General features: G+C 42.8%; 1 protein-coding gene across 2 annotated transcripts in view; it reads left to right on the top strand.

Moving 5' to 3' along the window:
• LOC148022194 (uncharacterized) overlaps positions 1-12,902 on the top strand; it is a 47,271-nt gene extending 34,369 nt beyond the window's left edge. For both annotated transcript variants that reach the window (XM_087697834.1, XM_087697835.1), the window contains exons 4-6: positions 11,015-11,095; positions 11,224-11,892; positions 12,664-12,902. In XM_087697834.1, the coding sequence (XP_087553960.1) occupies positions 11,015-11,095; positions 11,224-11,892; positions 12,664-12,720 (807 nt within the window). In that variant the 3' untranslated portion in view covers positions 12,721-12,902. The remainder of the gene's footprint in view (positions 1-11,014; positions 11,096-11,223; positions 11,893-12,663) is intronic.
• The last annotated feature ends 541 nt before the right edge of the window (positions 12,903-13,443 follow it).

Raw genomic sequence — 13,443 nt, 5'->3', positions numbered from 1 at the left:
CATATTTATGGCCTCAAATTTCAGGTCGGCCAGTTTGTGGGTTTTTTGGCTATTTATATAGCCATTTCCCACTTGGCAGTCAGTTGCATTATCATCTTCCCTCCTTCTTTGGCAGGTGCACACTCCGACTCCGTCATCTTCCTTCGTCTTCGGTGCTGCCGTCATCATCAGCCTGATTTGGTGCCCTCACTGACGCTTCGGGCTGCGTGCAGGGGCTGATCAGTCCCTAGTTTTGTATTCAGCATTCATTACAGTCAGTGCAGATTTTCTTCCTTCATTTTCTGCTGTCTCTCTCTCCTCCTCTGTGTTCGTGTTCTTCTTCCGTTGCGCACTCTCACATGGTATCATCGCCAAACTGAGAGCACGGAGGTCTTCATCGACTGGAGAGAGACCACACCTATCATCTGTTGCTGCCCCCCTTCTCTCCAACAGCCAGGCGGCCCCTCCAGGTGGTCTGAATATTTGCGTTTGCTGCATCAGCCCCTTCCAGAGGCTGCCACGTCATCAACCAGCCCCTGTCTCCTTGCGTTTTCAGCTGGGCGGCCTTCTCTTCAGCTGGCCGACTCCACTACAGGCTGCGTTTTGCATCCAAGGTGGTCGTATTCCCTCCTGGCGGCTCATCTCCAGCTGGCGCTTCTCTTCTTGGCTGCGTTTTGGTGCCTGGCAACTTTCCCTCCGGATTTTGTGCCCTACACAGCTGCGTTTTCACCTCCTGGTGATAGGCGACCTGATTTCCTGGAGTTTGGTGGTTCTTCTAGTGGTTGGTGACCCTTCTGGTGGTCATTCTTCGGCATCGGCACAGTTTTTTTTGGTGTTTGGTGTTTTGCAGATTTAGAAGATATCTTATCATCAGTCTACAGGTTTTGATGATTCAGATGACGAGCTTTTGTCTCGACATTCATCTGAATAGAGGCGTGATTTCTATCGCGAGGATCGTCATACGGAGTCTATTCCTCGTTCTCGTCCCCCTTCTATTCATGTATCTCGGCGAGCCCCTTCCAGTGGGCCGAAGATGCAGCCTTTGGTACCCCCTGTACAGGTACCCGTACTTCCTCAGCTGCCCAAAGAGGATCGGTTGGATGGCTCCAACTTTTCTCTATGGTCTTGCAAGGTGGAGTGTATCTTGGACTCCTTCGATCTTTGGGAGCTTGTTTCTGTTCCTATTCCCCGGCCCAAGGTGGATCCCGCAGATGGGACATCTATGGATCGTGCAGCCTTATGGGATCGGCTTAATTCTAGAGCCAGATCTTTCCTCTTTCTGAGTTTGCAGGATTCTGTCCTTGTTCATGTTCACAGGTTGAAGACTGCAGGAGACGTGTGGAGAAAGCTCGCGTCTCTCTATCAACAGAAGACGTTTGCCCACTGGATATCTCTCGAAAAGAAGTTGCGGATGCTCGCTATTGATGATAGTCCTTCCATGAAGGACCACATCAACAAATTACAGGATATGAGGGATGAGCTTGCATCCCTCGGTCGGACGATATCTTCTGAAGACATGGCTATGATTCTTTTGACTCAGCTGCCATCGCCTCGGTTTGATGTCTTCTACACCAGCCTTCTTACATCGAGGACCTGTGAGAAGCTTCTATGGGAGGAGCTATCCCCGCTTGTCTTGGAGCATGACGAACGACTCAGAGAGGTCAGTGCTAGTGGATCCGACTCCACTAGAGCCTTTGTTGCAGGTTCGGGAGGACAAAAGAAGAAGAAGAAGAAGTCAAAGGCTAAGAAGAAGGACAGTTCTTCAGGCTCTGACTCAGATTCAGAGAGACCGAAGTGCCCACACTGTGGGAAAGGGACACATCCAGAGGAGAAATGTTGGAAGAAGTACCCTCACCTTCGTCCGAGAGCGAAGGGTGGATCTACATCGGAGCCTTCTTCTACCTCTACACCAGCTGTTACCCATGAGTCAGTGTTCCTTCATATCCATACTTTGGAGGAGGATCCTTCTTCCGTGGCTGCAGTGTCTTCTGCGCAGCCTTGGTTAGTGGACAGTGGTGCTTCGAGTCATATGACTCCCCGAGGTGATTTGTTACAGGATCTTCGTCCATCAGAGGGTTCAGTCATTGTTGGTGACCTTTTATCGGTGCCTATTAGTGGTGTTGGCACATTGCCTTTGTTTACCGACCGACCTTCGAGCTCCTTTTCACAGGCCCTACATGTTCCGGATTTGGGCCTTCCCCTCCTCTCAGTTTATGGCCTTACGAGGCTTGGCACACGAGTGATCTTCACCGAGCATGCCGCTGTTATTGAGGATTCTTTTACAGGAGCTGTCTTATCTACAGGTTGGCAGGAGAGCGGGCTTTACAGGCTCCATTCCCCTTCTTTGATGCAGGGTCCTCCGAGGCAGTCTATTGCTACACCCGTTCCCGCTTGTGCACCTTCTATTCCACAGGTTCCTTCCCATCCCCCACCTTCTCCTCCGGTGGTTCCCTCGTACCCCCCATCCCTTTCAGCGGGGGACGATCTCGGTGATGCGGCTGTGGATTCCCTGGCCCCTAGTGTTTTAGAGGGGGATTCCCAGGATCGTGAGGAGCTCCTTCAGCAGCAGTCTACATCGACGGACTTCATCGACCTTGGCATTCCTCTTGCCACCCCAGGATCCGTTTCTCCCTTGGCCTTCCGCCACATCCAGGATCTGAGAGGGGGTGTTAGCAGTCATGTTTGTCATGCCTTGTCATCTCCTGCTTGTGAGCCTCAGTCTGAGTCAGATGAGGACTTTAGGAGCTCTGACATGTTTATCACTTGTTTTGACGGAGGAGGTAGCTCATTCTAGAGCACTCAGATGTGCATTTCCCGGGGCAGTTTCTGCATTCATCAGCCTGCCTCACCTGCCGGACATTGTCCACCCTTTCCGGGATTTTTCTGAGCATTCCTGGCATTTTTACCAGCATTAAATGCTGGTCAGATCAGCATTAAATGCTGGTCGGACATATTTATGGCCTCAAATTTCAGGTCGGCCAGTTTGTGGGTTTTTTGGCTATTTATAGCCATTTCCCACTTGGCAGTCAGTTGTATTATCATCTTCCCTCCTTCTTTGGCAGGTGCACACTCCGACTCCGTCATCTTCCTCCGTCTTCGGTGCTGCCGTCATCATCAGCCTGATCTGGTGCCCTCACTGACGCTTCGGGCTGCGTGCAGGGGCTGATCAGTCCCCAGTTTTGTATTCAGCATTCATTACAGTCAGTGCAGATTTTCTTCCTTCATTTTCTGTTGTCTCTCTCTCCTCCTCTATGTTCGTGTTCTTCTTCCGTTGCGCACTCTCACAGGCTGATCATTTCCAGCATCATTTTGTGCATTTACAGGCTCATTTACAGTAGGTATTTGCTGCTGTACAGCATGCACATTTTGCTGTCCAAATTTTTCCTAAAATACAACCCTACGGACCTCAGTCTTTTTGGGTTGTTGTACATGCGATCTTCCCGCAAGATAATGTCATTGCTGCGTACTACTTTCCTTTTCTCGGGATCCCACAATTTATACCCCATTTCACTCTCGTCACCATATTCTAGGAAAATGCATTTACAGGACTTTGGCTCAAGTTTGTTGCGTTTTTCTTTATGAATGTGCACAAAAGCCTCGTAGCCAAACACTTTCAAATGAGCATATGAAGGTGGTTTGTCCGACCATGCTTCTTGGGGAACCCCTCCCCCTAGATCTGTTTGGTGACCGATTAATTAAGTGAATGGCTGTCATAACAGCCTCTTCCCAAAAATCATGGGGTAATGCAGCATGAGACAGCATCGTACGGACCTTATCCTGTATGGTTTGATTCATACGCTTTGCAACTCCATTTTGGGGCAGATTATGAGGGGCACTGAGCTCCCTCTTTATCCCTTTGCTGTCACAAAATGCTTGAAAGGCCTTGGATACATATTCCCTACCATTATCAGAGCGAAGACACTTAAGTGTCTTATCTGTTTGATTTTCATCCAATGCCAAGAATTTTTTAAACTCCTCAAGCACTTCATCCTTGCTACGAATAGGGTAAACCCATACTTTCCATGTAGCATCATTGACAAAGGTGACAAAATATTTCTTTTCCCCTAAAGATAATCTTGGCATTTGACATACTTTCAAATGTACTAACTCTAGAGGAGACGATTTCAAAGAAAGAGACTTTTTGTGAGACATCTGTGCATGTTTGCCATAAATACAATGATCACAATGCTCAAAATCAGCATAACGAAGACAAGGCAAGTAATCCAAACGAGAAAGCACTTTCATTCCTGTTTGACTCATGTGTCCCAACCGGCAATGCCACAAAGAAACGCTTGGCTGCTCGGTCACGGCAACAATATGGTTACGCACACTAGATACATGAAGTGGATATAAAGTATCACTCTTGCAACCTCTGGTAATAACCCTAGATCCCTTACAGATCTTCCATTTTCCATCACCAAAGGTGGTATGAAAACCATCATCATCTAGCTGCCTTGTGCTAATCAAGCTCTTCTTGAGCTAAGGTACATGCCGTACATGTTGAAGTGTAAAGATAGAGCCATGCTGAAACTGTAACTGCACACTGCCAATACGTGAAATGTCACATGCATAGTTATCCCCAAGATGGACAACACCATGTTGACCCCCTGTATAGGTGGAAAACCACTCACGATGAGGGGTGACATGAAAGGAAGCACCTGAATTGAGAATCCAGGTATGCATGTCATCGTCCGTATCTACAAGTAAAGCATGTGCACCAAAGTGTAAAGAGACAAAGAGTACATCACTCCCACTATCACTGTCATGAGTGACTATATTCACATCTTCAATTTTTACACTACTCTTCTTAGGCTGACTGTCCTTCTTCTCTTCCTTGCTATCATCTGTCTTCTTGCCTTTTCCTTTCTCTTTCTTCCATTTGTAGCAATCACGTTTAAAGTGACCCTTCTTGCCACAATGATGACATTCAACATCTTTGCCATGTGATTTACTGCGTCCCTTGCTATCATATTTGCCTTTTTTCTGTGATCTGCCCCTAGTATGCAAAGCATTGGAAGACTTACTGGATGCATTGTTCTGCCGATTCATCTCTTCCATAAGTAGAGCACTCTCTACATCAACATACAAAAAGATCACATTAGAATTGCTCATAGCAGTCCTGAATGTATTCCAACTCTCTGGTAGAGTGCAAAGCAAGAAAGTAGCCTTAAATTCCTTATCAATCATGAACTTCAAGGCAACGAGCTGGCTGAAAATGGAGTTAAACTCACTCAAGTGAGTAGACATTGCTGTACCCTCTTCCATACGCAAATCCATAAGCTTTTTCAGCCAATACACTTTGCTTGTAGCACTCTTTTTGTGTATATAGCTCTTCCAGTCTAGTCCATATAGCATATGCAGAATCCAAACCTTCAATATTGAACAGCAAGGCATCAGAGATCGATAGCTCTATGGTTGAGCGTGCAAGCTCATTTAACTCATCCCAATCGTCCTGTTCCATGTCTGCGGGCTTTGCCCCTTTGGTTTTGATTGGCTTTGCTTGCTTCTTTTGCAACAGGATATTGTAGCATTGCTTTTGCCAAACTGCAAAGTTATGTGCGCCTTCAAGCCTCTTTATGTGCATCAGATTACTCCTGTCATTGCTGCCAGCCATGATTTTCAGCCCAAATGTGACCAAAAAACAGAAAATGCAAGCCCAAAACTGTCACTTAAGTGACCAAGATACAAACAAGTACCAATCAGCAATAAATGACCATGCAGAAGCACAGATTTCAGATCTGTAATTAAAATTTCAGAAGCACCAAACCATGTGCTACAACATTCCACAACTGATTATAGCTGTTCCAAGGGCATATGCATCACATTACATGAGAAATCCCAGATTTTAGCTGCAATTTCTATTGTACATGTATCCACGAGCATGAAATTTGACACGAACGGCCAAAATCACCAAAAAATTTTGTGCTCAAAGCATCAAACACACATCTACATTTTCTCTGTCATGTATAGGACATGCCAATTTTGCCAAAATAGAGCAATTTCAGCAAAACACCCAAATTTTACCAAGTGTTGATGTCCTAATTGCGTGGAATTCAACTTGCATGTACATAAACTGACCAAATGCTGCACAAATTTTGCCCAAACTGCAAAAGCCCCAAATTGCACGGGGTCCAATGTGCATCAATGTCGAGAAATTGGGTAAATTTCAGCCCAATTTATGCATGTACATTTAAAGCCCTAAATGTCGGTGACAAAATGTTACAAATTTCTGCAATTTTTGAGACAGATATCACTGTTGCATCTTGCTCGCATCAAATCTGGATAAATCTCCAAAATTTTCAAGTCTTGCATGCACTAATTTCAGCGAAATTGAAAGAATTTTACTAAAATGTGAAAAGTCCCAAAACTCCTGGACAAATGTGTATCGACTTTGCAATTTCTGAGTCAGATTGTCCAATTCCGTATTGAGATCCCCAAATTTGGGAAAAGAGCTAAATTTCTGGCTCAATTTTGCAGAGATCTGAGATTTCATGCTTGCGCGCACGAACCTTGGTTAGAGAAAGAGGATTTTCAATAAATTTTGAAGAAGAAAATAAAAAAAAATGGATGATAGGTCTGTTGACCTGTCAAACATGCGCCGTGAGCCCCGCCAGTCGCATGCAATCACGTGGTTGTTTCCTGGTTGCGTGCGTCTTTTGGCGCCTGGTTGCAATTCCTGTCCGTCACGTCTGGTGCATGGCCTGGCGACTGCTGCGTGGCTTGGCGACTGCTGCTTCCATCAACTGCTGCTTGTCGTGATTTGTCTGTCGTGACCTGTTTGTTACTTGTCGTGGCTTGTTTGTCGACTGTTCTCACTGCTTGCGACTATCCACGATGCCTGTAGCTGTCTCTTGCTAGCTCTGATACTAGTTTGTAGGGACGGGTTGGATACGAAGATCGAGATAGACATTCGTTACGTGTAGTGAGAGACAGAGAGAGCGAGATAGAGCAGAGTAGAGAGTGAGTACGTTTTTAGGTACAATGACGAGTCAATACCTTTAGGTTTATATATATATATATATATATATATATATATATATATATATATATATATATATATATATATATATATATATATATAAGTACAAGTGCTAAGGGTGTGTTCACACCCGAGCACATTAAAAAAGGTACGAGGGCCTTTATTTCCAATAGAAAGAAGAATGCAAGAGATAAAAAAGAGGAGGAGGATAAAGCAGATGCATTTGAGGCAGCCAAAGGCAAGGAAAAGGCCAATGTGGCCTCTAGTGTGGTCATAGAGGAGCTTCCGGATACAGAGGCTGATGTATCCCTAGCTGAGCTCCAACAGCAGGGCATAGGTAAAATCTCAGATTTTTGTGAGAGCAAAGCACTGAATGTTTTGCAAATAAGTGCCTTCGAGGTTATCCCATTGCTTTTTTAGCCATCTGAGGCCGTTTTAGGCCCCATTTTAGCCGCAAGGTTGCAAGCAGTAGTTTCGGAGCATATTGTGATTTTGGTTGTGTTGATCAAAAGTTGGTGCACAGGTCATAGATTTCGAATCTGTATGTTCTGAGGTGTTTGCCGTGAAGCAAACACAAGTTTTATTTGCAAATAGGTTGCAATTTCATGTACTATTGAGCAGTCCGTGAAAAAGATTGCTTAGTGTATTGTGTTGGTCATGAGGAAAAATGCAGCTAGTAATGCATGCAATGTATGGAAAAATGTAATTTGGTATGGTTGGTAGTATGCAAATTCCCATGCATAGTCACATTGCAATGGTTCAAAGTATGCAAACAAGAATGTTTTCTAATGCATTTGGTGCTCCTAGCATGTAAAGTACACATGAGGGGCTAGTCAATTGGATGCAATGTTGCATATTAGTTAACCTGGAATCGCAACAATGTGAAAGTAAAAAACATCACAATGCTTAAGCGAAAGAAAGGCCTATAACCTAGTGGAGGTTTGGAGACAAGTAAAGGTAGAGATAAAGTTTCTATATGCTTCTTGATGAAGCTTCAACATTGTTTCATCAATAGATGCAAAGTGGATGGAAGAGGATGATATGAAAAATCATCCTCAGTTATTGCAACTTTATCGAAATGCCTTTCAGTTGGAGCGGACTTTAATTTGGGCTTAGTCAGCTTTAACAGAGCAAGGGTTTGGAGCATTGCCTGATGCTCAAGAGGGAGGTAGCACTGTCACTCTAGTTTTGGATGGCTCTTGTATATAGTGGATCTTGGATGTATTCAATATTCATCCAAGGTATTGTGTTGACGGTATGTGTGCTATGAGATCACTCTACTTAGTGTACTAGTCATTGTGAGATGTATGTAGATGGTTATGAATTTCACCCCAGTACTGAAGCTATACTTTTGCATTTGTTTATAATCAGTTTGACATGAAGTTTTGCCTTAGTTTCAAGACAAAAATTCAGATTAGTTTCAGCTCAATTTTTGATCAGCTTAAAAACTATTTATGATCACTTTTGGGATTGGTTTTGCATCAATTTTTAATCAGGTTTTTCAATCAGTTTGTGATCACATTTGCATCAGTTTGTGATTAGTTCTTAGATCAGCAAGTGTTTAGTTTATGATCAGATTGTGCTTAGTTTTCAATGGTTTATAGTTGGCTCCATGGATAACAACATGTAAGTAAATGCCATTGAGAGTTTCAGCTATGGTTCATACTGAAAATGTGCTTTATTGTGGTTCTAAAGTTTTGCAGTAAGAACAGTTGAGAAGCATGAGTTATGGATGTATCCAATGGGTTTTTAGTAATAGTTTTGGACTATTTTTAAGATTTATGTCATGTTTATGCTGAATGGAAATTTTCAGCTAGGTTGGGACATGGGACATGGTTAGACAACATTGGCCAATAATGTGATTGCGATGCCTTATGGAAATTCCAATGCAGTATACTTTTCCTTTGACACAATGCTATGCAATCGAGGATGATTTCAAGGATTTCAAGGGGGAGATCTATCACGAGGACGTTAAATTTTGAGATGCTCTAAGCTTGACGATAACATTTGATTAAGATATTAATCAAATGTGCAAGGTTGTTTAGCATGTGATGCACATGGCAATTATTTTATGGTGACAAGCCAAGGGCCTTGAGGATGCAGTGGATGTCAAAGTAAAAAGTTGTAATAAGTTATTCGTGACACGTATTAGGTGGTACTTGGTGTTAGATTTGACTCTAGACCAATTTATTGTCCATTAATGTCATTGGTGACATTAGAGACTAGACATTAATTAATTCATTAATGCTAGTCTAATGGGCAACAACTGCTTAGGGATACTTGGAAGACAAATTTGCCTAGTCAATTCAATTATTCGTTGGTGAAATTAAAAATTTGAGCACTAGAATAATTATTAATATTTTAAAAATTAATTAAATAAGTTGGATAATGTTGAAAAATAGGATTAGAAGGTTACCACTCGGCAAAACTTGCCCATACAAGTGGAAAAAAGTTTTTAGGAGCTGATGGAAGTCTATTTCAACCATTGTGAGAGAGGTCGTTGTTAGAGAGCAAGGAGAGGTTGCTGATGTGATTTGCAGCCACGAGGAATCAGTCCTACATGCGACAGCAATTTGGAGCCTCCCTAGGAGTAGGTGATAGTAGCTCGAGGTTCTTTTGGTGCAGGTGGTAGAATAGAGGAGGGGGTTAGCAATCTTTCTGGTGATCCTAAGCTGTAGGTGATAACTTCCATGGTTGTTTGAGCAGGGAAGTAATAGTTTTTCAGCATTTCTTGCGATGAAACTTTTGTCGCTATAGCATCTCCTGTCATCCCCTAGCCATCTCTCAAGTTATGTGAGTATTTTCTAGTAGTTGAAGCTATCAAAGGAAGAGATTTCAGTCAATCTCTACTGTAAACCCTAATTTATAGTAGAAATTAGGGTTTGATAGCCACCTTGGGATGTATGCTTAGAATTGAGGGCCCAGGACTTGAATTCAAGTAGTTGAAATTGGGAATTCCAGGGAGATTCAAGAGGCCAGCCATCCAATATCAGATTTGGGGCTGAATGTGTCTTCAAGGAGTAAGGCGAAGGCCAATCCTTGAGCAAACCAAGGGGCAAATTGGTTTGGAGGCTTGCTAGTTATAGTTTTGATAGCAAGAGGCACTCTGATTAGCAGAGGAGATCAGAGGATCTTAGCTGTACTCCTTCCATTTGCAATATGAGATAGAGAAATATTGCAAGGGACGCCAGTTTAGGCTAACACGGTGTCCAATGTCCAAGATTAAAGTGGTAAAGTGTGCATTTTCAGTTTTGTGAATTTGTTAATTGCCGTAATTAAGTACTTAATCAGGTTTCACCACCCTCTTCAAGAAGAAAGACTGGTTTCCCGTACACCAAGGAAGATAAAAAATATGTGATAGATTGATGATGAAAGTACAAAGTGTAGGGCCTCATTATATAGGTCTAGGGCTCCATCTAAACCTCTGATCCTTATTTAATTTTGGGAGGTGTAAAAGGTGTTCACACCTTTAACACACACATGGGGGCATGTACTTACCTAAGTTGTGTTCACACATGGGGGCATGTATAAAATTAACAGATATCTGGTTCAGTTCTTATTTAATTTTGGGAGGAGTAAAAGGTGTTCACACCTTTAACACACACATGGGGGCATGTACTTACCTAAGTTGTGTTCACACATGGGGGCATGTATAAAATTAACAGATATCTGGTTCAGTTCCTGGCAGACTGCACTGGCAGGGGCATGATGGTGTTTATGCTTGCTCTAGCCCTCTTTAGGGGCACTCCTTATGGTTCCTCTTTAGGCCAGGGGGAAGATTAGCATTTGGCTATTCATCTTTAGAGCAGCTTAATCTTCCAAGCATTGAATAACGGTGAGTTAGGTTCTAGGAGCTTCGGTTGTAGGAAATTTGCTAATGCGATTGTGCTAGTTGCCCTGCTCTTTGCAATTGCTTTGTGTTTATCTTGTTGAGAGTTCAAGACAGCGTAGGTCCTGCAGTGGTTTGGTAAAATTTTCAAGGGTTGTTTTAAGCTGTAGGTGAACAATTTGCAAAACATTATCTTACAAGACTACTGTAATGTTTTACGATGGCAGGTTCTTAGCAACCCAGAAATGACTCCTGTGCATACTTTCCTGTGTAGCTATGATTTGACAGACATGCCGCCTGGTACAAAGGTAGGACAGTCTTAATGAGGTGCTATAAATCTGTTTGGGTGTATTTTGAGTATTCATTCAGCAGCCTTTTATGAGGTTTCTTACTCATGTGTGCTTCTGCTCCTTTTATGGGTTACAATTGTGACAAGACATTTCTTCGTCACAAAGTCTTCTTATCAGCACCTGTAGCAGGAGCAAAACTTACTTCTTCCTCCACAAATAAATTCTCAAGGTCCGGCCCATCATTGAGGAACAGTCTCACTGTATATAGCAATGAAGTTGAGGATGTTCCGAACTTGGATTGCTCTGGTTCAAAGGAAGCAGGGAGCAGTGAGAAGTCTATGTTATGTACAGAACAGATTTCTGCTTTTAGATTCGGGGGACACATACCAATTAACTCATACAATAATGGAAAGAGTGGTAGCCACAAAAGGGCAGGCAATCACAGTATGACTTCCTATAGTGGAATCAACCATGAGGAAGGCCGTTCAGTTTGCCAGGCTCCTATTAGCCGTGTTCTTAAACGTTCAATTGACAAAGACATCTCTAGTTGCGACATTGTACAGCCCAAGTGCAGACAAAACAGAAAAAACTCAGAAGGTGGAGGGAGTGTTTTACGTTATGCCCTTCACCTACGGTTTTTGTGTCCTCCTTTGAAGGCAACTCAGCATTCCAAGACTACAGTTCTTTCTGCTTCAGAATCCTCTGAGGCTTCTTTCTGTAGTGGTGAACCTTACGTGGACCGAAGGCGCTTTTACTTGTATAGCGACCTACGGGCCATCTTTCCACAAAGGCATGCAGATTCTGATGAGGGAAAGGTGATATGTTGATTCATTTGAGTTGGAGTGTGTTATTCTAAATACATGCATTGATTTTATTACACAATAGAAAAGGTATAAAACATTCCTTTAGTTGTGTTGGCCATGCAATCATTAACATGTTGCTAGAGGGAATGCTTTGTATCGAGAAAGTGTCACACAGATTTTTTATGCTTTTCATCTATGGGCATATTAGAAACCATCTAACTGCTGAATCTGAAGTCAGCTTATATACAAGGCCTACAGGAGGCATTGAAGTGAATACAGCTTGGAACAGTAGTTCTGCAAACCTTAGCTTGGCTAAAGAGTCTGCAGGAGTTAGTCTTGATGTAGAACACTAATAACTTTCTTAGTATGGGCTTGTGGTATTTTCATTGCATTAAGGCTCAAACAGCCTCTTCTGCATCGGTTGAAATAGTTTTGCTTTTGTTTTGGTCTGCGGTTTTTGATGATGGGCTTTGTTGCAAGCTTATGTTTTCATGGATCATGCTATATATAATGTACCAGGTAGGTAACTGGCATGTTTTTTTCAAGGTCGTTGAATCAGTCTGGTTTTACTGAATTTGCTCTGGTTTCAAATTGGCATGACGCATGGCCTAGCAAGCTCTATCTATGCATTGCAAGAAGTCCAAGTCTTTCTAAAGTAAGCTTGACTGCACTTTTTAGGTGCTAGGAAATGCACAAGGAAAACCTGATAGTTTGAGAATATTGTTTAATTATGGGTTGTACAAAATTTAATTTTGACTTTCTTTTTGTGCTTTCATCCTACAGCTTGAAGTGGAGTATGATTTTCCAGCAGATCCGAAGTACTTTGAGTACTGCAGCTAGCTGTACCTCAGTGCATGTACTCACACTTGCTCCTAGATGTTCTTTGCAAATTTGTACAGTGCATCTCCTTCAGCTCAGTGCACCATTCATTGTTTCTGCAGTACATTGCCACATGGCAATCTCACATTGGTGACGATTCTTTCAAAGAAAGCTATACAAATCTGTTTTTGTTGCTGCAGTTACCCTGAATGTGCTTGTTGTGATAGTGTAATGTCACTTTGAAGGGTCTCAGTTTTTTGGATGTCTACACGAGTCTTGTTGTTTTGAAGATGTTAGCCCATATGGCCAAGCCTGTGTGTTAGCGAAATTTTGGTTCAGTATGAGTTCATTTTTCCAAAGGGCTTTCAGTTTTGGCTTGGAGGTGCCAAACTTAAGAACTTGTTGAGGAAAGGCACTAGTGCCAGTAGCTATGAACTCCAAGCCAAACTTAAGAACTTGTTGGAGGTGCCAGTAGCAATCAGTTTTGGCTTGGAGGTGCCAGTAGCTATGAACTCCACAAAGTTCATAACTAGGGATAGTATTGCTCATATGAGAGCAATCAGTTTTGGCTTGGAGGTGCCAAACTTAAGAACTTGTTGAGGAAAGGCACCAGTGCATTGGCTACCCCAGAGGTGACCAATATTACCAAAAGGGTGTAAAGTTTGCCATCTAGGCTAGGGAGAAAAGTGTTCAGGTGGGTTGGTACGTTACCCCATCAATGGATTTCTGTTCTTCATTTCTTTG

Source organism: Lygodium microphyllum, chromosome 17 (genome assembly GCF_053477565.2).
Source record: "Lygodium microphyllum isolate KBCC chromosome 17, Lygodium_microphyllum_v1.1.10, whole genome shotgun sequence".
In the NCBI taxonomy this organism is placed as follows: Eukaryota; Viridiplantae; Streptophyta; class Polypodiopsida; order Schizaeales; family Lygodiaceae; genus Lygodium; species Lygodium microphyllum.
Note: the sequence above shows the minus strand (reverse complement) of the source record. Positions and strands in the feature narration are given on the sequence as shown.